This window comes from Papio anubis, chromosome 12 (genome assembly GCF_008728515.1).
Source record: "Papio anubis isolate 15944 chromosome 12, Panubis1.0, whole genome shotgun sequence".
Taxonomy (NCBI): Eukaryota; Metazoa; Chordata; class Mammalia; order Primates; family Cercopithecidae; genus Papio; species Papio anubis.
The window spans coordinates 69,645,775-69,673,450 of NC_044987.1; the positions used below are offsets into that span (position 1 = coordinate 69,645,775).

Below are 27,676 nucleotides of genomic sequence, written 5' to 3' on the forward strand. Positions count from 1 at the left end.
TTTTGTAGTGGTAAGGGGTCTCATTTTACCTTTTAAATGTCTTGGCTTTTATTTCATTTGCAGGTACTCATTTAAATTATTTTAATTTTTTAAAATTAAAGTTTGTTTTTAAGCCTAGAATCAAATGCTATCTGCTTTTAGGCATATTTCATCTGTTACTGTCATAAATAGACTTCCAGTCCATTTGTAAATGCCCATTTTGTCACATAGAGATTTTAACATATCCTAGGTATACGTAGAAAGACACTGTATGTTTGTATATACATGTGAACATATTTTGTATACACTAAAGCTGTGCTTTGCTTCTCAGCCAACAGCTGCCAGGCTGCTGAAACTGATAAGCCCTGACAAGGCAGCCTGATTACTGAGGTTGGCGGAAAGCCAGACCATCCCCTACGATAACCACCATCACCTTTCACCAAAGAGAGAGAGAGAGTAAAGCAAGCCCAGATTTGTTTTCCTGAAGGCTGGTGGGAGCAGGAAGGGAGGAAGGATATGTAACACTCTCACGATGTGTACCTGGCAGATGCCTTTCTTTTTTGCTTTAGAAGAAAAAATAGGTGGAGCGTGGCGGCTCACGCCTGTAATCCCAGCAGTTTGGGAGGCCGAGGCAGGTGAATCACCTAAGGTTAGCAGTTCGAGACCAGCCTGACCAACATGGTGAAACCATGACTCTACTAAAAACACAAAATTTAGCTGGGCGTGGTGGCAGGTGCCTGTAATCCCAGCTACTCAGGAGGCTGAGGCAAGAGAATTGCTTGAACCCGGGAGGCGGAGGTTGCAGTGAGCGGAGATTGCGCCATTGCACTCCAGCCTGGGCCACAAGAGTAAAACTCCAGCTCAAAAAAACAACAAAACAAAACAAAAAGACAAAATAGAGCTGATTATCAGTGAGCGAGGCGTATCAGCCCATTGCTCCTAGTGGGCTGTTACAGAGTAAGTGGTTTGATCTGTACAGTCATTTCAAGTGCTTGCTGTGGTTAGCCACAGTAGTTCAAGGAGGCAGTATGAGAGTTAGACTTGAGCAAATGTCAGCAGGCAGGGATAGGGCCTCTTCAGAGCGTCTCTACCAAAGCATAACAAAGGAGACTATGCAGCTGTGTTGGAAAATTCCCTGATCCATTGCTATATTTTCAACCATTTAGTTCCTAAGCAAGAAATTTAATGAATATTACCTTTGACAGCTGTCTCTCAGCCCCACATTCATCACTCAGTCCTATTGTTCCTACTTCCCAAATATGTCCACTTCTCTCCATTCTTACTGCCACCCCACTAGTCTGAGCCATTATCACCTTCTACCTTCATTATTGCAATAGGTTCTTAACTGTTTTCCTAGCTTCACTGCTGGTTCCAAACTTTCTATATAGGTAAAAGTTAAGGACAGTAAGCAGGTTATTGAACCTGTCTCAAAATTAAATTTGTATAGCAAACAAACCATTTCTATCTTGAGTGTGTTTGGGGTGCAAAGAAGAAGCTTCATAGATGACACAGAAAGTGTCCTGGCCGGGCACGGTGGCTCATGCCTGTAATCCCAGCACTTTGGGAGGTCAAGTCGGGCGGATCATGAGGTCAGCAGATGGAGACCATTCTGGCTAACACGGTGAAACCCCGTCTCTACTAAAAATACAAAAAATTAGCCGGGCGTGGTAGCAGGCACCTGTGGTCCCAGCTACTCAGGAGGCTAAGGCTGGGGAATGGCGTGAACCCAGGAGGTGGAGCTTGCAGTGAGCCAAGATCGTGCTACTGCACTCCAGCCTGGGCGACAGAGTGAGACTCCATCTCAAAAAAAAAAAAGAAAGTGTCCTGCAGTTGAGGTCACATGTGTGATGAGATGAATGGTTGAATCTTAACATTCATTTGAAGTATCCCTGACATTAGCAGCTACAGTATAGGTAGGTACTGTAAGAGTTTATAGGCTGCTTTTACTTAGATTGCATGTTTGATGAGCAGGACTGGCTACATAATATGTGGAGTCCAGTGCAAAATGAAATGTAGGACTGCCTGTTCAGAAGTGTTGGAGAATTTCAAAACAGCTTCAGCAGAGCATTCCACCAAGTGTGGGCTCTTCTGAGAGCAGGCCATGTGCTACTGAACAGAATGCACGTCAGTGAAGCTGGTAAACTTCAGGGTGGAATGAGTATGTGTATGTGGGGGAGGGAGTATAATAAACAACGTTATGGGGGGACTAGACCCTCTCCAGTCTCTCTAGAGTACCACCACTGCGCTGCTTCCTTTCTCAACTATCTACCACATTCAAAACGATCGTTTAAATAAATGTATATCAGATTGCCAAAATGATCGTTTAAATAAATAAATGTATATCAGATTGCCAAAACGATCGTTTAAATAAATAAATGTATATCAGATTGCCAAAACGATCGTTTAAACAAATGTATATCAGATCATGTCTCTCTTGTCTTCAAACCTATCAATAGTTTTCCATGTCACCTTAAATAAAGTGCAAAATCTTCATGTCTGAAAGCGTCCTATTTACTCTGACCCTGATGACCTCTTTAATCTCATTTCAGGCCTCTTTTTTCCATCATTCAATGCATTCTAATCAAACAGGACTCCTTTCATTTTTTCTAATGTACCAAGTTCTTTCCCATCTATGAGTGTTTGCACATGCTGTTTCCTCCATTTGGAATGTTAGATCCCCCAGTCTTGCTTTGTCCTTCAGAATACTTAACACAGTTTATAATCATGTAAATATGTAATTCCAATAAGGATTTGTTTATATCTGGCTACGTCACTAGGCTGTAAGCTCATTGAGGGTAAGTTTGTTGATGACTGCATTGGTGATTACTGTATGTTGAGAACTTAGCACAGTGCTAGGTACATAATACATAATCAGTAAATATCTGTTGAAAGAATGAATACACTATCAATTCATTCAGGCTTATACATCAGAATTGCTTCTTGGCTGAGCACAGTGGCTCATACCTATAATCCTAGCACTTTGGGAGGCTGAGGTGAGTGGATCTCTTGAGCTCAGGAGTTCAAGACCAGCCTGGGCACATGATAAAACCACATCTCTATAAAAAGAAAAAAGAAAAAATATAAATGTATATACATATATAAAATAATTGCTTCTTTCCAGGTGCTTCTAATCTGATACCACAAGATCCCTACATGATGGTTGCTCTCATTAACACCATTCTCTTTGGCTATGGATGATTCAAATAGCCTAATCATCATCTCTTTTATCATCCATTCATTAATGCCATTTATTGTGACCTCTGTAGCAAATTTCTCTTGAAGTAATTTCATTTTGTCTTGTTACAGGTGTTATTGTAACAAGCTTCTTTAGGTTTACTACTTTCTGTTCTCTCTCTGTCTCGTTTTTTTTTCTTTTTAGGGATGGATTTCTGCCATGTTACCAGGCTGGTCTTGAACTCCTGAGTTCAAGAGATCCACTTGCCTCGGACTCCCAAAGTGCTGGGATTACAGGCATGAGCACTATACTGGATAATCTCTTCTCTTTTATTTGTTCTGCAGCGATTTACCTTATTTAAGCTTCAGGGAGGTTTGCCTTCTGGCTTTATCAGGTACAAGAACTGACTGTTACTCTCTGCCTATTTTGTACAGGAGCACAAAAATGGGGCAGCAAAAGCATTACTTTTCTTTATGCTGATGCTCTGGAAAATATTATGCCCTAAAGAGGGAGGTTAACTGTCCTCCTTGCCCTTACCACTGCAAACCAGACAGAAATTTAAAATATGGAAACAGTGCTTTTTATTCTGTGTCAGGGTTTTAAACTTGGTCAACCTCCCAGAACTGTATGCCTATTTTATACTTTAATTGGTTTATGTACATGTTCATTTTTCTGGAAAGGATCTATATTTTTATTAGGTCGTTAGAGAAGTCAGAGATCCCAAAAAAGTGCCCTGGGCTTTGTATCCTGCTTTACTTCTCCCTGTAAGTGATCGAATCCACAAGGCCAATTGTGTCCTTTCTCTAAATCACTTTGTGTTATGACTTCAGGATGCATCTTGAACTTTGTTTTCAAGTGAACTTTGTAAACAGCTTAATAGACATTTTGAACTATATTAATAATAAATGCATCATAAAATTTCCTGTTTGATAAAGGAGGCATCTGAGATAATTATGCAATGCACTTAGCTACTTACATTTTATTTATTCTTATTAATATCATTGATATTTATTATTTTTCATTGCTTCCCTGAAAGACCTGAGTATGGCCACTCTGGCTTTAGGAACTGTGTCCACAGTGCTGGCTGATAAACCACTACCACACTTTTTTTTTAAAACTCCAAACATTTCTAAGAATCAGGCTTGGATGTAGGGCCTAAAAATCATTCAATTGGAATGTGAAGAAGTTGAAACACCATTGTGCAAAAACCCTTTAGCATATGTGTATGTATGTTGCTCTAATGTCAGGATGTACACATTTATTACAGTGCTTTGGAGGTTTATTTATAATCTGACCTTTTAAAATTCTGGAGCACAAAAAAAAGTAGATCTTCATTAAGGGTTTTTTTTTTCTTTTTCTTTCTCTTTTCTTGCCAGAAACTTTAAAGATGTTTCTTCCTCCACTTCCTTCCTTCCTTGTACTGTCCTTGCTCAATGTGAATCTACAATCACTGCCACTTGAATGAATGCAACTTATGTTAACAAATCCCCAGGATCAGAACTCCCACTGCAGCATTTCCTTCTCCATAGAACCATTGAATCAGAAATGCATTCTAGTGATTTTTTTTATCGTTAACGATGATTAATTAAGCAAATTTGAGATTTCACGAGAAAAAACATAGATGCCCAGATTTAACAAATTCCTTATCTTTTTTCGACTTAAACCCACGACGCTTTGGGGAGTACTCTGGCCCCTGCAAGTGGGGAGTGTGCACACACACACACCCCCTCCAAGATATAGCAAAATCCTTTGAGCTGCCAATCCAAGATTTTACTTAAAGAAAGAATTGACTTGGTTCTCAAGTGACAGATCTCTAAGTGCCAGAGCGACAAAGTGCACCAGGCTGATAAGGTGCGTGCAAAGACTCTCAGGTGGGAATTCTTGGCACAGCCATAACGTTGCTGGCCTAGGCACCCGAGGCTGGCAGAGCCTAGCCTCTGAGTCTCCCTCCACTCCTGGGCTTGCTTTCCTTTTTGAAGCCGCCTGCAGCTCAAAGAGGTGTTTGAACCAAGAGCACTCGCTTCGCGATCCTCCTGGCAGAGCGACAGCTCAGTTTCCCCTACGGAATCACGGGCTTTTCTAAAGGGCAGGGAGGTACAGTCGCAGAGTTCTCTGGAGAACAAACACCCCCGCCCCGCCCCATCCCCCCAGGACTGGTGGAGACTGGAAGGAACGAGTCCAGACCACGGGACCTTCCCTGGCTGTGGGCCGACGCCTAGCTGTCCTTGACCTCTCCAGCAGTCAGAGGCGCGCGCGGGAGAAATGAAAGTAAAACCTGTCCTGGCGTGGACCCAAGTGGAAAGTGGCGACAAGTAGGTCGCATCCTCAGAGAGACTGATAGCCAGTCCTGGATCGGTGGGAAGAACTTGACTCGCAGAGGATAAAGTGAAAGGAAAAGGAAATGGGAGACAAGGAAGAAGAACAATAGTTAGGCTGGGGAGGCTCCTGGTCATCCAGCAGGCGTGCAGTAATAGCTGCTGTCTGCGGTGCAGACGGACTAGCCGCCCGGCCAGGCAGCTGCGGTGGTCGGATCCCGACCAGTGCTCCGTGCTGCACTCCTCGAACCCCCTGCGTCCTAACCCCTTACTAGGGCCAGGGTCAGGGCCCGGAATCTGTCCTCCGTCTTCAGACGGAATTCAGGTCCGCTCAGGTGGCTTCTTCCAGGAAGAGTCCTTAAAATAAACAACCTCGGCGCGGCCATTCCTTCCCCAGGTGCATTGTCCACTGTAGAGTCCCGAGAGTGAAAAAGCGGCTGAGCCAGCGTTGCGCGGCCCAGACAGACCACTCTGGGCAAGGTCCGCGAGACCCACCGCCCAGCCGCCTTTGCACCGGAGCTCAGAGCCATATGGCAGAGTAGGAAAGAAGCTTAAAGGTCTGCTGAGGACCGGCTCTAAGATGGGGACACGAGAGATGGGACGTAACTCGCCCACCTTCACACAGCGAATTGCCGGGAGGTGAGGACTAGAAGCCTCTTTGGCTAGTGGTCTTGCACCCTTGGCCTCTCCGTCGAGTTGCTGGGCTTCAGGACATTCGAGTAGAGGAGTGGTTTGTAGGACCCCAGAAACCCACAAGCAAGAAGCAGGAAGCCCCGTGGCTTAGCCTTTCCTTCCCAGTTTGGCCCCCAGGAGAGAACTAAGAAAGAGCAGAAGCTGTGATGGAAGAGCACAAACGGGTGACAAACGTGTTTAGCGTGATTCATCATGAACAGGCACACATTCTTTGGGCGGGGGCTAGGACTCTCCTTTCCCCCTTGAGAAGACGGTGACCCCAGCCTAGAGGAATCTACACCGCGCCCCAGTCGGCCGTGCTTGCGTGTCGGGTCGAGTAGGGACTCTGCTGCTTCCTACCTGCAAGGTGACTTCGCCTCTCTGCAGATACCTCCCCTCTCTGAGCTTGAATTTTCTACCTGCTGAAATGGGAAAAGTAATGTTACCTTCCTTGCCTGACTCAAGGGTGGGTGTGAAGCTCAAAGTAGACTGGGATGTGGCCGTGCTTGGTAAACTGTAAAATAATTAGCATACGAGAAGCGTTAGTGTGCTCCCTGGCAGTCAGTCCTCACGTTTACGATGGATGAATGAAGGCAGCCAGGCGCACTCTCAGGTTATGACCTTATAAGGCATAATAGGATTACAAGGAGGCAAAATGAAACAGTATATTTCCTCCTAATTTTGGTTATTCCTATGTTTCCAAATAGAAATGTAAATTCTGAAATTTCAGATAATTCCCCCCTCCAAATCCCAATTCTCAATTTAGCTTTTCTGAGCTTTGTCCCTACTGTGAAATCTTACTAGCCCATCCCGAAACCCCAGGGTCTCGGTCCTCTGGGGTACTAGTGAGTCCTGCTCCTCTCGGCTCTGCTGGGTCCCTGCCCCGGCCCCTCCGCGGGAGCCTGGGGTCGCGGCCAGGTCAGGCGCCAAGCCGGCAGGGGGCGCGGTCCACTTGAGTCCACAGCTCCCCAGGTCCGGGGCTCGGGCCATCCGCGCGGTCCCTCCCGCGGGCTCTTGCTATTTTTCGCCAGGAGGCTTTGCACTCCGGGCTTCATAGGTCCTGGATAAGGACCTCAAGAGGTTGTAGTGGCGCCCCTTCGCCCCGGCGTACTGTCTGAACCCTGTGCCCAAAGAGTTAGGGCTGTGGCAGTTCCTGCACCAACCGCCCGGAGCCCATACCTAAGCCCTCTGGGCACCAGGGACCTCCTCTCCCCCCAACTCCCCCTCCCCCCGTCCCAACCCCAGCCCCAAAGGAAGCAATGCGCGCGTCCGAGAGCAGGAGCGCGCGTGGCTTAGGAAAGAAAGGGAAGGCAACTGGGCAGCACAGGCCCCGCCCCGCCGCTCCCCCACCCGTGCGCTTATAAAGCACAGGAACCAGAGCTGGCCACTCAGTGTTTTCTTGGTGACACTAGATAGAAGAGCTCGAGCCTTGCCACTGCGGGCTTCTCACTGCAGCTGGGCTTGGACTTTGGGGTTTTGCCATTGCCAGTGGGACGTCTGAGACTTTCTCCTCCAAGTACTTGGCAGATCACTCTCTTAGCAGGTAGGTGCCGCAGACGCTGCGGGTTAAGAGGTAGAGTGGGGGCAGTGCTTGCCAAGGCCCTAAACTGGGAGATCTGGGTGAGAGGAGCAACCCACTTTGGGGGTTCTCTGAGGGATACACCCCATATCCTGGGCCCAGCTCGTGCACACAGCTGGAGATCCAGAGACCCAGTCCCCTATGCTCCGTCAGCCAAGTTCCAAGAAGTTGAGCAGAGACCCTCTGGGAGCCTGGCGGGGTGCAGCGGCCTCCCGTGCGGGGCCTGTCACCCGGCCGGCGCGTGCAAACGCCTCTGGCGCCTCTCTGCGCCGAGGGAGATAAGCGCCAGGGAAAGCGCGGGCTAAACCCGCCTCGCCGGGGCCCCTGCCCGCCCTTCGTGCCCCGCCCGGGTGGAGCAGCTGGCCCGGGTGCTCACGCTCGACTCTTTCTTCTTTTCCAGGGTCTGCGCTTCGCAGCGGGGATGAAGCTGGTTTCTGTCGCCCTGATGTACCTGGGTTCCCTCGCCTTCCTAGGCGCTGACACCGCTCGGTTGGATGTCGCATCGCAGTTTGGAAAGAAGTGAGTCCGGGGCAAACCCCGTCCCCGGTCCTGGTACCTGGCAGGCAAGGGGAACTGACCGTTGGTCCCGAAGGTCTAGAAGTGAATGGGAGCAGGGACAGGCCAGGACATCGCCTGAACGCACGCGACTCGGTCTGCTTGTGTTTTCCAGGTGGAATAAGTGGGCTCTGAGTCGTGGGAAGAGGGAACTGCGGATGTCCAGCAGCTACCCCACTGGGCTCGCTGACGTGAAGGCTGGGCCTGCCCAGACTCTTATTTGGCCCCAGGACATGAAGGGTGCCTCTCCAAGCCCCGAAGACAGGTAACTACGCCCTGTGCTGTCCAGGGACGGGAGGGAAGGAAGGTGTGCGGGAGGAGCTCTCCGTCTCTACTCCCCTGGCCCGGGGGATCGTCGGGGCTGGACGCAGCTCAGATGGCGCGAGCAGTTTCCAGCTCCCTCAGGCCCTAGAATGGCTCCCGTTCCCGGTGTTGGGGCCAAAGCTCTGCTTGATGGGGTCTCAAGTTGCCTTTCTCTCCCCCTCCCCCGAAGCAGTCCGGATGCCGCCCGCATCCGAGTCAAGCGCTACCGCCAGAGCATGAACAACTTGCAGGGCCTCCGGAGCTTTGGCTGCCGCTTCGGGACATGCACGGTGCAGAAGCTGGCATACCAGATTTACCAGTTCACAGATAAGGACAAGGACAACGTCGCCCCCAGGAGCAAGATCAGCCCCCAGGGCTATGGCCGCCGGCGCCGGCGCTCCCTGCCTGAGGCCGGCCCGGGTCGGACTCTGATGTCTTCTAAGCCACAAGCACCTGGGGCTCCACCTCCGCCGAGTGGAAGCGCTCCCCACTTTAGGATTCAGGTGCCCATAGCACAACGAACAGTCGCGCAAGCATCCCGCCGGTGCCTCCCGGGACGAAGGACTTCCCGAGCGGTGTGGGTACCGGGCTGTGACAGCCCTGCAGAGACCCCGAATCCGGGAAGCACCGTCCCGCGGCGATCTCTGGCTTTGCAAGGGCCCCTCCTTCCGGGGGCATCGCCTCCTTAGCCTTGCTCAGTGCGGGTGCCCCGTGGGGGCGGGATGCAGCAGAATCCGAGTGAATGTTTGCCAGGCTTAAGGAGAGGAGAAACTGAGAAATGAATGCTGAGACCCCCGGGGCAGGTGTCTGAGCCACAGCTGTGTTCGCCCATAAACTGATTTCTCACGGCGTGTCACCCCACCAGGGCACAAGCCTCACTATTACTTGAACTTTCCAAAACCTAGAGAGGAAAAGTGCAATGCGTGTTGTACATATAGAGGTAACTATCAATATTTAAGTTTGTTGCTGTCAAGAGTTTTTTTGTAACTTCAAATACAGAGATATTTTTGTACGTTATATATTGTATTAAGGGCATTTTAAGAGCAATTATATTGTCCTCCTCCCCCTATTTTAAGACGTGAATGTCTCAGTGAGGTGTAAAGTTGCTCGCTGCGTGGAATGTGAGTGTGTTTGTGTTTGTGTGCATGAAAGAGAAAGACTGATTACCTCCTGTTTGGAAGAAGGAAACACCAAGTCTCTGTATAATCTATTTACATGAAATGGGTGATATGCGAACAGCAAACCAATAAACTTGTCTCAATGCTGATTCATTCTCTCGGCTCGGCTCTCGCGTCTAGGAAGGGAGTGTGCCCTGGTCCCGGCCCGCCCAGGAGCCTTGGGGTCCCGCCGCCGGGCTTGGGAACGTGGGACGGCAGCGCGCGCAGGTGCTGGCTCTACTCTGAGCGGGCTGAGCTGTCACGAGCTCTGTTCTCTGTGTGGGGCGCGCAGAGCACGTGTCCTGGGTGCGAACCAGGGCTTCGCGGAGACGCCGGAGGTCACCGCCTGGCGTGGCGGCCAGGCCGGGCGGGGGTAGGGGGAGCCCTAGTGGGTTGGCAAGCCTGGACTCTCGGGTTGCGCAACGGAGTCCTAGATTTATAGGGTTGCTCACAGAACCCTGCGCGAAAGCGCGCTTCGAAAAGTTGGGGTGGTCTCTGAGGCCTTCTAAGAGAGGCGTTCCCCCTGCCTGCCGCGGTTGTTAAAGTTCCAAGGCGCCCCAGCAATGCGTTGGGACACCTCCGGAAAACCCAGTAACCGCCAGTAACCCCCAGTAACCCCGGGTCTGCCCGGGCCTGAGCGCCCGCGAAGCGCGGGCTCATGGGCGAGGCTGTGGCGCCCCCTGCAGGCAGCTGAGACAGGCCCAGCGCCGCCAAGCAGTACGTGCGGTTTAATAAGTTCTGCTACGTGGGAGTCAGCACATAGCCTTAATGAAAGAAAGAAAAAAAAAGAAAAAAAGAAACAGTTTGCAGATGCCATCCAGGGCCGTCCCCCTACACCCCCCCAGACCTGCACCGTGGCTCCCTGTTCTGGGACAGTGACTCAGCGCCCTCACGCTGCGCTGTGTGCAGCTGCCGGCTGGAGGCGGGCGGGACGGACGTGCCGCCGGAACCGTGAGCCTCCGACGGCCTGAGACCTTCATTGTTCCGCCTCCCCTAGCCGCTCACCTCTTCCTTCCTCCTTCCCAAGCCGTTTTTCTTTTTTTTTCTTCACTTCTCTCCAGCCTTCCTCTCTCTCTCTTTCCTTCCTTCCTCCTTACTTTCTTTATATGCCTTATCTTCTAAGAAGGTTGATCCCAGTTCCGGCGATAGACAGACACTAAGCCCTCCCTGAGTGACTAGAAAGGCAGGGGACATGGGAATAGTTAGGACATAAGGGGAGAGTAAAGAGAAGGACCCCTGATTTTGATTTCAGGGTGCCCCGTTTGTCTCATCCAATATCCTAAGGACCCAAGATGGAGATCAGCTACTTGTCCTTTCCAAAAAGCTTCCCTGGCCTCAATGTCAGTGCTTGTAGGTGATCTCAGAAACCTTCCTGGTGAAGAAAACCTGAAGGTGAGTTTGGAGAATGGAAATGTTTCCAGGGTGGCCTACGGCCTTCTAGGGCTTTTGAACATTACAAGGCCCCCTCCGAGGGACTAGATTGTTTAGTTTCTTGCAGAAGAGGACTGCATACCCACTGAGAGAGAGGGGTCCTAGTCTGGGGTCCAGAGATACCTCATTTCAAAGCAGTTTCAATTTAGAAGAAAGTAAACTCAAGCACGCAGAATTTCCTTAAGACCATACGAAGCCTCAGTTTGGGCACCTGGCTGTTGACAGTGCCAATCTCATATAGTTTATTGTCCTGTTTGATCTTAATAATTGTGTGAGGTTTGCCAGAATTGAGGGGATTAGAAATGCAGCTACAGACCATTCTTGTCCTCAAGGGCCTTTCAGAAAAAGATTCACTTTTTGGGAATTCTGTGCCAGGCACCGAAAATGTACCAGGCATGTATGAATGAAAAAGTGACTAAAGATTCCTGTCATGGAATTTCTGTGCCAGTGAGTGGGTTCTGGGTGGTCTGAAGGGGCTACAGAAACTGCAGAGAGCAGCAAACACTTCAGCCTTACAGACGGTGGCTGAAGATTAGACACTCACTCCTTTCCTTGAGCCAAGGATTGTCCTGTAGCCACAAAGCACTCCAGCCAAACCTCACCCTGGCACAGCGTCAGCCAGCAAACAAAGCTGCCAAAGGCAGGTTGGGCACAAGCTTAGGGCGGTTATGAGCAGGGAACAGGCGTCTAGCCTTGTGCTGAGGAAGTCTTATGACTTAAGGGAATTCAAGGCAAGTGAAGAAGATGGTTCAGCTCTGAGATGAAAGAGGCAGCTGCTCAGCTGGAGTCCTTCCCGCTGAGAATCCTGTGACTGGAGACATGTGCAAGGAGACAGAGACCCTCCTAGGACCAGTTTGGTATGAGTTCAGGATTAACCAAAGGTCACCATCGAACCCTGGGCCCTTCTCTTTGAGGTGCTGAAGCTTATCAGGATAGGGACTCCTGATGCCAAGAACACATCGTTTATCAACAGTGATGAGTCATTTGTGAGCTGATTCGACCTGTCCACAGCTGAGGAGTAGTCACAGCTTTTATCTTTAGCTACTGTTGCTTGCTATGGGAATGGTACCATCCAAGTGTAATCAAACACAGGGTATCAGGCAATTTCTTGAAAAGCAAACACCTTGGCTGAACAGCTAAGGGTGAAGCGGAGTGATGGGGAGGAATGGAGACAGATTCTTTTTTTAGCACTTGCTTGGTGTCAGATATTCTCTTTGCCACTTTATATACCTTATCTCATTTAATTCTTATAACAGCCTTGTGAAGTGGGTGTTATCTGTTTATAGATAAGGAAACAACCTCAGAGACATAAAGTAACTCAGCCAAGGTTACACAGTGAGTAATAAGCGCTAGAGCCTGGATTTGCACCCAAGTGCTACAGGCTATTTTGATGCTCTAAAGACATACGGAGTAAAGTGGGATAATTTTAACATTTAGATTCTCCAGCCAAATGTCCCCAAATGTCCTCTAAAACAGGGATAGCTTGTATAGGTGATTTACACCTGTGGTTCTGAAAGATTTACATGAGGGCTGGTAGAATAGGGAAGGAGAGCTGCTTCAGCAGTAAGCTCAATGAGTGCAAAATAAATAAATGAACTGAGTTTTAAATTCTTGGTCTTGGTTTGAAGAAGGGATTATAAATCAACCTTTTCCCCCTCCTGAGCTAAGCCACTGACCTCTTTGGTTTGAATTGCCAAATATAGTTAAAATATACACTGAAGCTTCAAGAGCTGGTTTCGGCGGGGAAGGCCTTCTGAGCTATTCCTGGCCAAATACAGTCCCACACTGTAGATCTTAAGTCGCCTGGAAGAACACCTGTGTCTACAAAACTGCAAATAGAGTTTCCACCCTTGAGGTGGGACCTTTTGTCTTGGCAACTGCTGCTTAAAGCAGCTTTTCAGAGGATGTTCTGAGCTGACTCTCAGAGAGTGAGAGAGAGCTATAACATAAGGCCCCTCCTTTCCCCAGCTGAGAAGGAGAAGGCCTTGTTATCCTGAGTCCCACAGAGGTTTCTGCCAAAGCCAGGCTGGAGGCTTGGTCTTCACGTGCATGAGAAGAAGGGTGAGGCTAGATAGCTATCTGGTGGTCCCACTGTTCTTGTTCCAGAGCTATTTGGAATATTCTGGAAAAACAATAAAAATGACTGTGGGCACACAGGCAGCCGAATTTAGTAGGTTTTTGTACATTTATCCAACATTAGGAAAGTAGTTTTGAGTATTAAGATACAATTTTAAAGCATAAAAAGGTGTTTTACTTACAATATTTATTCAGTGTAGAAGAAAAAGATTCACCTGTAATACTACTTTCAGATATAACCACTATTAATATTTTAGACATTTTAATCTTTTATTTATTTATTTAGAGACAGGGTTTCGCTCAGTTCCCAGGCTGGAGTGCAGTGGTTTGATCAAGCTCACTGCCTCAAACTCCCAGGCCCAAGCAATCCTCCTGCCTCAGCCTCCTGAGTAGGGGGGACTATAGGCATGATGCCTGGCTAACTTCCTTTTGGACATTTTTATATATTATACATATACACACTTTAAAAAATTGAATTCAGTGGACAGAGTTGAATTAAACCTACTCAGTTTAAGGCAAATTGTCATTACCAATCTGTGCAAGGCTTCTCTCTTTTTAAAATTATTTTATTTTTTCTTCTTTAATTTCCATATCCCTTCACATCTCCTTTATAGGAACCCTCTTTAATGTATTTGATATCTGTGCTTATTATAGTATACAATCTTGTAAAATCTGCTGTTATTTCACAACTGCATGTTTTTAACCTGCAAACACATTGTGTTAAAATATTTATTGTTTCCTAATCTCACTCAACACTTTAAAAAAATTACCCAGGTAGATTGTTTCCTCTTACTGCTGAATATTACACTATTTTATGGATCTGCCACGTTTTACTTTTCTTGTATTTTAATGAGGGACACTTGGGTTGCCCCCAGTACCCCTCTGCCACAAACAATATGTAAATTAACATTCCATTTCATGTCCTCTTATGGGTCTAAATGAAAATTTCTTCGAGATATATACCCAGAAATGGCATCATTTACTTAAAAGTCTTCTACATATAGATTATGCTAAATTGTATGAGCTTGCTTTCCAAAATGCCTGTACCAGTATGCATTTACACGAGCAGTGCCTGAGAGTTCTCACCTCCCCATGTCTTTGCAATATTTATATGTATGATGATTAATTTCATGTGTCAACTTGACTGGGCTAAGGGATGCCCAGATAGCTAGTAAAAAATTATTTCTGGATATGTCTGTGAGGATGTCTCCAGAGGAGATTACCATTGGAACCAGTAGACTGAGTAAAGAAGCTCTCTCACCAATGTGGACAGGCATTATCTAATCTGTTGAGACCTGGAATAGAACAAAAAAGGCAGAGAAAGGGCAAATTCTCCCCTCTGTTTTCTTGTGCTGGGACATCCATCTTGTCCTGCCCTTGGACATCAGACCTCTGGGTTCTTGAGGTTTCCAACTTACACCAGTGGCCTCACTCCATACTGAGACTGGTAGTTATACCATCAGTTCCCCCGGTTTTCAGTCCCTTGGACTTGGACTGAATTACACTCCCAGCTTTCTGGGTTCTCCAGCTTGCAGACAGCCTATCCTGAGACTTACCGCATCCATAATTGCATGAGCCAGTTCCCATAAGAAACAAATCAACAAATCTATACATATCCTACTGATTGTGTTTCTCTAGAGAACCCTGAGAAATATAGCATGGATCCTCTTCTGATGTTTGCCATGCTGATGAGTATAAAAGTAATATTGTTTTACTTTCCATTACTGGTTGCTGGTGAATGTTGACATATCTTCATTTATTTATTGATCATTTGAACTTTTCCTAATGGGTTACACAATTAAAAAGAAGTGAGATCATATTTGTCCATGATCTGCTGATCTGCTTTTTTTTTTTTCACTTCTCAGTATATTTGGGCATTTTTGATACCAATAAATATATCTATGCAGCATCATTTTAATTTCCTGCACATTATTTCATTTTATTAAAATGAAATGAAACAAATTATGAAACAAATCATAATTTGTTTAACCATTCTCTGCTGTTGGATGTTAAGGTTATTTTGGTTTTGGTGTGTGTGTGTGCATGCGTGTGTGTGTGTGTTTCTCACTCTGTCCCAGGCTGGAGTGCAGTGGCACAATCATAGCTTACTGCAACCTAAATACCTGAGCCCAACCAATCCTTCTGACTCAGCCTCTTGAGTAGCTGGGACTATAGGTGTGCACTACCATGCTCAACTAATTTTAAAAATATTTTGTAGACTGGGGTCTCACTGTGTTGCCCAGGCTGGTCTTGAACTCCTGGCCTCAAGTGATCCTCCTGTCTTGGCCTCCCAAAGTGTTGGGATTACAGGCATGAGCCACTATGCCTGGCTGAATGTCAAGGTTTTCCCTCTGTGTTTTTATGATTAAAAATGCCCCTAGTATAGCTGGGTGCTGTGGCTTGTACCTGTAATCCCAGCTACGAGGAGACCACGGTGGGAGGATCACTTGAAACTGGGAGTTCGAGACCAGCTTGGGCAACATAGGGGGATCCCATCACTAAACAATTTTTTTAAAGCCTTCAGTGAACATTTTTATGTGCATTCACTTCATCTTTGAGTACTTTTATGACTATTTTTTAGGATAAATTATTACAAGTAAAATTATTGGGTCATTGGGTCTGTCCTCTTTTTTGTTAAAGCATTTGAGCCAGATTGCCCTCTGGAAAGATCAATTTTTACTTCTACTAACAGTATAAAAAAGTCTATTTCTGGCCAGGTGCGGTGGCTCATGCCTGTAATCCCAGCACTTTGGGAGGCCAAGATGGGTGGATCACCTGAGGTTCAGAGTTCGAGACCAGCCCGACCAACATGGTGAAACCCCATCTCTACTAAAAATACAAAAAATTAGCCAGGCGTGGTGGCAGGTGCCTGTAATCTCAACTACTCAGGAGGCTGGGGCAGGAGAATCTCTTGAACCTGGGAGGCAGAGGTTGCAGTGAGCCAAGATTGCACCATTGCACTCCAGCCTGAGTGACAAGAGTGAAACTCTGTCTCAAAAAAAAAAAAAAAAAAGTCAATTTCCTATTTCCTTTGAAACACTGAACATTATTCTTCTTTTCAATTAATAATATTGTGTCATCTAATAGGTAAACATGGTGTTTCCTATTGTTCTTTAAAAAGTTTTATTCTTTTCTCATGTTTTTGAGACTGCCTTTTATATCCTTAATAATTTAAAACATTTAGTTTATAGTTTCATTCTAATAACTCTGTTACCTTTATCAGCTGACTCTTGTTCATTGTGATGTATTTCCTCCTATTTCCTGTAATTTGGGGTTCCGAGCTCATCTTTTTAAAGCTTAGTTGATGGTAATTCTTGTGGACTGGGTTGAGTCCCTTCAGAAGGATTTATGTTTGCTTCTGCCAATTGTCCCAAGGTTATTACCTATCTGAGACCATTCTTTATATTAATTTCTTAATGTTATGTTTATGAACCATGCAAAAGTGCATCTGTGCTGGTGATGTGGGGTGTAGCATTTTGAGAGTCCTTGGATTTATGTGAGTATCTCAGTTCCTTTTCTTCTGTCCCTAAACAAATCTCTGTTACCAAAAGAAGGAAACTCCTTCCCCAAAACCCAGGCAACTGCTTTTCAGCTCAAGTTTTCTACTCTGGTTTTTAGTTACCTTGGTTTAGTTTTGTGTGGATTTTCTGTATTTTCATGGGGTTCAGCTATGCATTTAAAAGGATATTAAGTGTATTTTACTTAACATTTCTAGATGTTTTATAGTAGCAGGATTTTCAACTTGGTCTGCTATATCACCAGAAAGAGGAATCAGCATTGTTTAAAAAACAAAACTTTAGACGAATTAAATTTAACATAGTTTAACTGAGTAAAGAAGGATTCACGAATCAGGCAGCCCCGGAGAGCCAGAGTAAGCTCAGAGCATCTCTGGTGCTGCTACGTGGTTGGAGAGGATTTATGGACAGAAAAACAAAAGTGACATTGAGAAAATGGAAGTGAGGTACAGAAACAGCCAGACTGATTACAATTCTGTGTCTGCCTTTTAAAAACAAGGTTTGAACACTTAGCCACCTGTGAGTAGTCAAAGTATGGCTTCTGTGATTGGCTGAGACTTGGCTACTTATTACAAGAGTAGGTTACAGTGTGTTTTCACATTGTTAGGTTACCGTTCACTATGTATGCAAAAAGCTTTTGGCCAAACTTAAAATATGTAAGGAAGCAGATTTAGGCTAAATTTAATTTAACAACATCAACTCTTCTCACTACTTTAACTTATTTCCTTGATTATTAGTGTAGCTTGAGTATTTTTAATGTACTCATGATCATTTATATTTCCCCTTACATATATTGTTATTGTTTATTTATTTACTTATTTATTTTATTTATTAGTAACAGACAGGGTCTCGCTTTGTCACCCAGGCTGGAATGCAGTGGCATGATCATAACTCATAGCTCCTTGCAGCCTCCAGCTTCTGGGTTCAAGCCATCCTCCTGCCTCAGCCTCCTGAGTAGCTGTGTCTACAGGCGTGTACCACCCTGGTTAATGTTTAAATGTTTTGTAGAGAGGAGGTCTCACTATGTTGCCCAGGCTGGTCTTGCACTCCTGGGCTCGAGTGTTTCTCCTGCCTTGACCTTCCAAAGTGCTGGAATTATAGGATTGTAATTATAGGATTATAAACGAGCCACCACACCCTGCCATTTTTTTTGAGTTCTTAATTCATTCATTCTGTTGGAATATTTTTTTTTCTGTTGATCTGAAATACTTTAATATTCTTATTGATTAAGAATACTAAAGTTTTGTCACATAGAGACACACCTTTTTTCTTTTTGTAGAGTGTGGCTTATTTTTTGCCATATAAAACTTATAAATATTTATATAATCAAAGATATCAATCTTTTCCTTTATAATTTCTGTCTTTACTGGCTTGCTTACAAAGTCTTTCTCTACTTCAATATTTTAGAATAGCCATCTCTTTTTTCTAATATTTTTATAATTTTGTTTTGTACTTTAAACATTTTATTTTATTTATTTTTTTGAGACAAAAATGGTTTTTGAGGTTTTCAACTTATACCAGTGGCCTCACTCCATACTGAGACTATTTTGAGCCTGTTGCCCAGGCTGGAGTGCAGTGGGGTGATCATGGCTCACTGTAGCCTTGACCTCCTGGGCTCAGGTGATCCTCTCATCTCAGCCTCCCTAGTAACTGGCACTACAGGTGCACACCACCGCGCCTGGCTAATTTTTAAATTTTTTGTAGAGTTGAGGTTTCACCATATTACCCAGGCTAAACATTTTAAAGCAAATGGAATTTATTTTGGCATCTGATGAGGTAGGGATTTAACTTTTATTTTCCCCTAAATTGTTAGCCAATTGTCCAGTATGTATACTGAGTAATGCATATTTTCTGTAGGACCTGAGGATCTTCCTTCATCATATGCACTAGAGGTTTTTAAACTGTGTTCCACAGAGACACAGAGTTTTCCTGAGTTACTTCTGAAGTTTCCTGGGGAGAAAAGGGGGAAGAAAAAAATGCTAGTCTCTTTCTCCAGCTTCTAGTGGAACATCTCTATCCCTTTTTTGTTTTATTCCTTTTTGTTGGAGCTCCTTGTCAGATTTTATTTGAAGATTTTATTTGAACAAAGAATTCATCTTCCTGCAAATCAGTAATATAATAATTCTTAAATAGTAAATACTTAAATTTGTTTCTGGCCCTTTTAATCTCTTCCATTGCTCAGTGTGTCTTTTTCTGCACCAGTTTTACAACTTAAAAAATTATTAAAGCTTTCAAACACACAACAACAGAGAAATAATAATATAATGAACCCCCATATACCCATCATTAAAATTCAATAATTATCATGATGTTGCCACATTTGATTCATCTATCCTTTTTCTTTTTTGTTTTTAAAAAATTTTTTTGCCAAAGTATGTTTTTTTCTTTTCTTTCCTGCCTATCCTTCTCTTTTCTCGTCTTCCTTCCTCTTTCTTTTCTTAATAACTTTTTTGTTTTCTTCAATTTTCTTTTGTCCAGTCATCCCATCATATCACCCACACATACTTCAGTATGCATCTGTTTTTATTTTTTATTTTATTTTTTTTTTTTGAGACAGAGTCTCGCTCTGCCGCCCAGGCTGGAGTGCAGTGGCCGGATCTCAGCTCACTGCAAGCTCCGCCTCCTGGGTTTACGCCATTCTCCTGCCTCAGCCTCCCGAGTAGCTGGGACTACAGGCGCCCGCCACCTCGCCCAGCTAGTTTTTTGTATTTTTTTTTAGTAGAGACGGGGTTTCACCGTGTTAGACAGGATGGTCTCGATCTCCTGACCTCGTGATCCGCCCGTCTCGGCCTCCCAAAGTGCTGGGATTACAGGCTTGAGCCACCGCGCCCGGCCGCATCTGTTTTTAAAAAATGAAAATAATATTTTCTTACGTAGCCAAAATGCCATTGTCACACTTAACATTAAAAATAATTCTGTGGTATCATCTCATACCCATGCCATAATCAACTTTGCCCGATTGCCTCAAAAATGTCTTTTGACAATGGTTTGTTCACAGTAGAATCCGGACAAAATTGTTCTATCTCTAGTGTTTCTTTAATCTAGAGTAAGCTCCTCCCACCTTTTGTTTTTAGCCATTGGCTTGTTAAAGAAAACAATGATTTAATAATTGTGATTTAGAACTTTTATTGTCAAGAAAAATCTTGATTCTCGTCTTCACTCTGCCTGTGTGGACTCAGCCAGAACATCCTGGCCTGCTCACTTGTTGGGGCTTGCCTGAGGGGAGGTGCGGTGTGGCCAGTGTTGCAGTATTTCTTACATAGAGAAAGAGTATCTTGAAATGTTATTGTTCATGCTTTTCTTTGCTACACTTTTTCCACTTGACCTTTTCCCTAGTAAATCAGAGGCATTGCCTTGAGGAGAATTAGGATTGGTACAACCGGAATGCTAACAGAAAGAAACAGAATAAAACAGTAAATGTTCCGTTTTCTGACTTTAAAATAGCCTCTTGAAGCCCACATCAAAAACAATAGTTTTGAAAGCCAAAGCCTTTTGTTTGCAGAGAACCAGGTTTTGTTGAGAGTAGAAAAGCCTCTTGAGAATCAAAAGGGAAGGCCCGGAAGCATGAGGGATTGGGCTTTACCCACACCGGAAAGAGACTAGAGGGAGAGCTGGACTAAGCCGCTTTCATCCAGGGTTGGGGGAGAGCAGGGACCTATGAGGTTGCAGGGAGGCCTTGGGAAAGAGCCCCACAGAGAGGAGGACATCAGCATGGAGAGACTGCAGATCAGTCCCAGCAAACCTGTGGAGGCCAATTAAATGCCTGGAGCTCATCCCGTGCCATCCAAGTGAGTCCTACTGTTGCCTGAGCCAAAGAGCCATGTTAGCTGCCCTTTTTACTACTGCCGGAGATCTTTCATCAGTAACAGCCTGCAAGTCATGATCAGATGGCCCAGCAGACATGATACCTGCCTATGTCTAGAGTCATTGCTGAACCTTACCCACATTGCCCTACATGGCAGAGGACACTAATAAGCCACCCCCAACTTCTGAGACCAAAGGGCAGAGCACTTAACACCAAAGGGGTGCTAGAGCTGAAGGAAGAGTCACCCACCCCTGTGTTTGGTAGGGACTGGACTCTGGGGAGGCGTACTCTACTACATTCACAAGTCACAGATGGAAGGGGATCCCCCAGCCTTGTTTTGCTCCTATGTTCAGCTAGTTGGTAACCTTTTGTCTCAATTTAATAGGTTTGTTCCACCAGATAAAGCAGTGATCCTTAACCTTTTCTGCCTATTAAAGTCACGTGGGAGAAGCTTTAAAAAAAACCCGATACCGAGCCTTATCCCTAACCAATTGAACTGGATTGTCTGTGGGTGGGGCCTAAGGTCATTGTGTGATTGTGAGTGACATTTTATCTTTGTGAAGCCACTTAACTTTGTTCGGCCCACACATTGTCCCCATACAGCTCCTTCAAAAATGCACCCTGGTGGTACTAACAGACTGAGAACAAGAGTTTATTTATTTATTTGTTTGTTCTAGATTGAGGGTTGTATCTAGTCAAACAGCCAGAAATAGAAGGGTTAACTGCAGCCAGTGGGGCAGGTGTTTGGAGAGAAGACAAGCTGCAGGTGATGGGAAGGAGGCCAGCCCCAGCCAAGGGCTGGGTAACAGACAACAGGTGGTTGTGCTGCAGGGTGTTGGCATCAAGGAGGAACAGCAGGAAATGACAGGGCATCAGGCATGTCAGGGAGAACCGCAGCATGCATTTTAGAAGCAAACTATAGGCAGGCCCCAGAGAGGTCCAGCCAGAGGCAGCAGACAGGACTGGAATTATTCCTTATGATGGGCTTGATTGTGTTCCCCACCCCCATACGCCAGATTCATATGCTAAACTCCTAACCCTCTGTACCTCAGAATGTGACTGTATTTGGAGATAGGGCCTTTAAAGAGGACATTAAGGGCACATGCCCGGCATGGTGTATCCTCAATCTAATATGACTGCGTTTTTTTTTTTTTGAGACGGAGCCTGTGTCACCCAGGCTGGAGGTAGTGGCGCTGATCTCGGTTTCACTGTAAGCTCCTCATTCCCAGGTTCACGCTGATTCTCCCGCCTCAGCCTCCGAGTAGCTGGACTACAGGCTGGACTTGTGTTTTTATAAGAAGACTACAGGAGGACACAGAGAGAAGGCATCCACGTGCCAGCCAACTAGAGAGGTTCCCAAAGAAACCAAACCCGCTGACTCCTTGACCCCATCACCTGCAGCTTGTCTTCTCTCCAAACAGCTGCCCCGCTGGCTGCAGTTAACCCTTCTATTTCTGGCTGTTTGACTAGATACAACCCTCAATCTTGTTCTCAGTCTGTTAGTACCACCAGGGTGCATTTTTGAAATAGCTGTATGGGGACAATGTGTAGGCCGAACAAAGTTAAGTGGCTTCACAAAGATAAAATATTACTCACAATCACACAATGACATTAGGCCCCACCCACAGACAATCCAGTTCAATTGGTTAGGGATAAGGCTCGGTATCGGTTTTTTTTTTTAAAGCTTCTCCCACGTGACTTTAATAGGCAGAAAAGGATTTCCAGCTTCCAGAAGTGTGGGAAAATAAATTTCTGCTGTTTAAGCCACATAGTCTGTGGTATTTTGTTATGATGGTCCTTACAAATGAATGTACTTCTGTCAAAGGGATTGGTGAGAACAGCACAGGGCGACAGGCCTAGAAACATGGTATTGTGGCTGGATTTCAGCACCAGACACGCAACAAGAGTTAGGGAATCAGGACAGGGTAACTGAGTTAGGGCAAACAGGATTTCATTTATTCATTCAGTCAATGATGTTTTACATCAACAATCTGCTCCATGCAGGGCCCTATTCTAGACACTGAGTAGCCTGCCATTGCAGTGGTCCAGATAAAAAATGATGTTCATTTAGATTAGGAGGATATCAGTGGCTAGGGTGATTTGACACTCAAACAACCCACTGTGGAGGTGATGTCCTTTAAGTCTTACTGATCAGGCAAGTACCTATTTGCAAAGGGTTCCAGTAACTTCATTTTCAGAGAGGGAACTGTGGGAGCAGAGACCAGGCAGGTTATTTATAACTAACCCAGGTATATGAATTTTCTCTTCAAGAGAAAGAAATTTTCAGTTTACAGTTTTCACTGGCACCTAGGTTAGCAAACTTAGATGTTTGCCCAGATGTCGTCATCTCATGCTCTTAAATTTAACACATAACATTCCAACTTTATCTTAACTTTGTTAGTTTTTCTAAAACATCAGAGTTTCTTTCCCAAACCATGTTTCCATGGAAAACACAAGCATTTCCAGGCAATATCCCTATCATCTGTGCCACTGTAGACAACCATCAGATAAACTTCCTTAATTCATACCACATCTGCTCTCTTAGCCCTGTATGACCTTGAGCACACACACAGGCACACACACACACACACACACAGGCACACACACACAGAGAAAACAAAACTCCAATTTATTTTTTCCCAAAATAAGCATCTGACCCAAATTGCCCTTCCAATTTTCTTTCTTTTTTTTTTTTTTTTGAGACTGAGTCTTGCTCTGTCACTTCAGGCTGAGTGCAGTGGCCAGATCTCAGCTCTACTGCAAGCCTTGGCCTCCCTGGTTTACCACCTCCTGCCTCACACTCCCGAGTAGCTGGGACTACAGGCTCACACTTCACCGCTAGTTTTTTTGTATTTTTAGTAGAGACGGGGTTTCACCGGGTTAGCCAGGATGGTCTTGATCTCCTGACCTTGTGATCCGTCCGTCTCGGCCTCCCAAAGTGCTGGGATTACAGGCTTGAGCCACCGCGCCCGGCCTCCCTTCCAATTTTCTATTAAATGAAAGACAAATTGTCAGGACCAAATCAGCCAACTTTTATTAAAAACTGGGAAATCTTTCAAAAGCTTTCAGGGTGAACTGTCATGTTAAACCTGACAAATAGATAATAGGTGAGAGTTGCATCTATATGGTCCCTGTTTATCTCTTTGCACATTCTGGTAAGTGAAGACTGCTTGGGCACAGGCATCTCTCTCCACTTTATCACTATGGAGGACTCTTTCTTCACCTCACTACTTGAAAAATTAAAGCAATGTGAGAGCCCAAGATATGTCAACTGATTTCTAGTCTGGCCTTGTTTCATTTGGCAGGCAGGATGGGGGCAGGGAAATGGTATAGTAGAGGACATAGGCTTTGAAGTTAGACAACCTTGAGTTTACACAGACTCTCCCTCCTCCTAGCCCTGTAATTATCTCTTAACCCAAGTCTTAGTTTCATTAGCTATAAAATGGGGATAACAATATTTACCTTATAGGCTTGCTGTGAGGATGAATGATATAACATGGATGAAAGCAACAACCCCTGCCTGGCAGTGTAGTATAAGCTCATTAAATGGCAACTCTGTTTAAGAGTAACGACTAAGGATGCTGTGGTTTAAAAAAAAAGAAAAAGAGAAAAAAGCACCTGCTCTTTCTCAATGCCAGAACACAAAGGTAAAGCAGTGAATATACCATTTCTCCTTAGATTAATCATCTCTAAAATGAGGACCTGGCATCAAGGATCTCCAAGATTCCTCCTCTATGACTCCAGCCTTCTGAGGTCTTATATTCACGGAGAAATGAACACCGAAAAGCGGGAGAAATAAAACCATCTTTCTGACTAGTTCCTTGGGAGACTCAAGTTGTGTTTCATCAGTACTTTCAGTTCCAAAGTGTATAGGATCAAGTCAGTTCACCAGAGCAGGGCTTGGACAAGGAGGCCTGGGTGGAGAGTACCGGTTAACTCCATGGCTGCAAAAACAATTCTTTCTTCGCAGTAATACAATGAGAGCAAAGGGGACATTTGACCTTTTCAAGATTTTTAAAATGCAAAATACAAGGTATGCACATAATTTTGTTTACTGACTGATCCTTTAAAAAATCTGGCATATTAGGCCGGGCGTGGTGGCTCAAGCCTGTAATCCCAGCACTTTGGGAGGCCGAGACGGGCGGATCACGAAATCAGGAGATCGAGACCATCCTGTCTAACACGGTGAAACCCCGTCTCTACTAAAAATACAAAGAACTAGCTGGGCGTAGTGGCGGGCGCCTGTAGTCCCAGCTACTCGGGAGGCTGAGGCAGGAGAATGGCGAGAACCCGGGAGGCGGAGCTTGCAGTGAGCCGAGATGGCGCCACCGCACTCCAAGCTGGGCGACTGAGCAAGACTCTGTCTCAAAAAAAAAAAAAAAAAACACAAAAAAATCTGGCATATTAATAACTCCACTTAAAATACTGAAGATGGGAGCCAGAAGGAAACTTGTTCTTTCTGTACAATGACTGAGAAGGGAATTCTAATGAATATTTTGGCACACATATCTCATTTTCTGGCTGCTTTAGGACCCAAGAGCCAGTAGGTCATAATTAAAGCCAATAATGGCAACTCCAGACAGCCCAAATATTTTCCTGGTGCTGTCAATTCTCTGCATTAAATGTTTTAACATCATTTTTGTGGAGTGTAGAACATACACACAGAGGGGGAATTAAATATTGATGTGAAATTTGGAACATTTGCTGCAAGTTGCCCCAAAAGATGTTTATTACATTCAAAGGAATTATACAATGTTTTTCTTATTAGATAATCTTAAATGACCCTTTCTGGGCTGAGAGCTGTGAAGTTTGTCCTTAAGTTGTCAAAACAAAATCTTATTTTCTGCAGAAAAAGAAAACAAAAAACATGTTTGGGGCTGAGGCTACATGTCATGTAAATAAATGAACGTCTTCTACCTCTACCGGATCTTTCAGGAATGTTCTTTTTGGTCACCAGGAGTTGTGCTGCTACAGAGTTAAAGCTACTCACTTTCTGTCATCTCTACTTCCAAAAAGAAAACCCACAAATGTATGTTTGCAAAATCTGTTTGGGATCCTGGAAACAAGGTCCTTAACTGTATCTTTTTCCTGAACAAGTTTTATATTTAAAAAAAATAGCAACAATTAAAAATCCTCCAGCCCTACCCCCACCTTCCTCCATCCTTCCATTTCTACTTTAAATGATAAGAAAGTTTCCTCTTGGATGGGAATTAAGCATCTCAGCGTGGGTGAGGCGGCTCACGCCTGTAATCCCAGTATTTTGGGAGGCGGAGGCAGGAGTCTTGCTTGAGGTCAGGGGTTCAAGACCAGCCTAGGCAACATAAGGAAATCCCCCTTCTATAATCTAAGGGAAAAAAGCAATAAGTATCTCAGTCTAAGGTATGTCTGAGAGAGTTCTGAATCACCATTTTGGGATGGAACAAACTGACCAGTCACTTTCTTTTTCTTTTTTTTTTTTTTTTTTTTGAGAGGGAGTCTTGCTCTGTCATAGGCTAGGAGGCAGTGGCTTAATTCCTCGCTCACTGTAAGCCTCGCCTCCCGTGGTTCCTCACACCCATTCTCCTGCCTCAGCCTCCCAAGCAGCTGGGACTACAGGCTCACACTAATGCCACCTTTTGCATTCTAGCAGGTTGTCTCACCTATGTTAGCCAGGATGGTTGTCTCAATCTCTGACCTTGTGATTCACTCCGCCTCAGCCTCCCAAAGTGCTGGGATTTGTGGAGCCAGCTGGGCTGACCAGTCACTTGGGGCAGCAAACCGATTTGCTCTTGCAAAACACCCAGCAAAAACCTGGTTCCAAACTCTGGTGCTGCACCAGACACGTGGAACTCTCCAGCCACAGCCCCAGCTGGGACAAGCAATAACACTAAGTCAAGGAAGGTATTTGAGGCCAAAGACAGTGGTCTTGGCATGGCTCAAGCTGCTGAGCCCGCTGCAGCAGCTGGGTATGATGCAGTTTTCAGAGATCTCTAAATCCCTTGGCACACCAGAACCAGATTTTTCTTATTAACTCCCCTTTTCTCATCCATCTTTTTGCCCCCACATTTCAAGCATAGGATTGTATCATAATAGATGGTGAAAATGCTGTGAGGTGTATATTCAGTTCTTAGGCATACTTCCACTTAATCAGTACTCGTTTTCTTGGAGGGCTTCCACACTGTAAGTGAGCAAATAGCCCTGATAGCTGGGAAAATGAATATGAAACTCAGGGCCACAGCCTCCTGTGATCTGGCTTCTCATTCTAGCAGTCATTTTCTACTACCTCCATACAGAACCAGGCAGGCAGGCCTCTGGGCCTGGGGTGGCGGGTGATATTGTATTGTCTTGTCAAATGCACAGAGCTCCACTCAAGAAGATGCTATACTCTTCACGTTACAAGATGGCAATATGCCCAGTTTCTTGGCCACTGGTTGACTCAGAGATGAGGAGATTATTGCTTTGACACTTGTTTTCATTTAAAAAAATGTAAAACTTTGCTGCCACCTGCTGTAATTTCTTTTAGGAATACATTTTGGTCCGGATTCTAGGTTGATTGTATATTGGCTTTATTCCATTGGCCTTAGGTGGTGAATTCTGGGATTTTGGAATATGTGTGTTTATATCATTGTGTACCCAACTGACTGGTCATAGGATGATCCGTTGGGGCTGCCATGGGTGGCTTGCCCTTTCATTCCACTAAAGTCCTGCCTGCCCCATCCCTTTGCTGGAGACTCTCAAGGGCAGACTCCTTTGATCCCAGACACTTTCCTGGAGTTCAAGTGCAGGGCTCTGGAATTCAGTGAGGCTTCCAGAGCCCAGGAGGCTTATAGGTTTGGCGGTTCCTTTCCTTATGGGCCAAGGATGTCTGAAAAACTGTAACAGCAGGTACCCCAAGCACAGACTGTTCTCCCGCTGGGTGTCAGTGGTGTGGTATTGGAAGTGCCTCCTGAAGTGCTCTTTCCTAGCTTGAGGTTCATTTCCAGGATGAGTTCACTTGTGGTGTCTCCAAATGTTTCATCTTGTCTCTCCTTGAGGAAACTGAGGCAGATTAAGGAAGAGGGGTCCCCAGGAAAGTAAGGCTTAGTCATCGCATTTGAGCTTCAAGCACCTAATGGAGAATACTTGGAACCTGATT

General features: G+C 45.2%; 1 protein-coding gene across 3 annotated transcripts; it reads left to right on the plus strand.

Annotated features, from left to right (window-relative positions):
* Positions 1-7,440: 7,440 nt before the first annotated feature.
* ADM (adrenomedullin) lies at positions 7,441-9,845 on the plus strand. 3 transcript variants are annotated; one of them, XM_003910230.2, is made up of 4 exons: positions 7,441-7,684; positions 8,121-8,239; positions 8,391-8,540; positions 8,769-9,845. In XM_003910230.2, exons 2-4 carry the CDS (start codon positions 8,142-8,144, stop codon positions 9,265-9,267), a joined length of 747 nt encoding a protein of 248 aa, XP_003910279.1. In that variant the 5' UTR covers positions 7,441-7,684; positions 8,121-8,141; the 3' UTR covers positions 9,268-9,845. The 3 variants fall into 3 exon arrangements, with proteins under 3 accessions (XP_003910279.1, XP_009184873.1, XP_009184872.1); XM_009186609.1 differs by having other exon boundaries at positions 8,772-9,845; XM_009186608.3 differs by having other exon boundaries at positions 7,446-7,684; positions 8,121-8,540.
* The last annotated feature ends 17,831 nt before the right edge of the window (positions 9,846-27,676 follow it).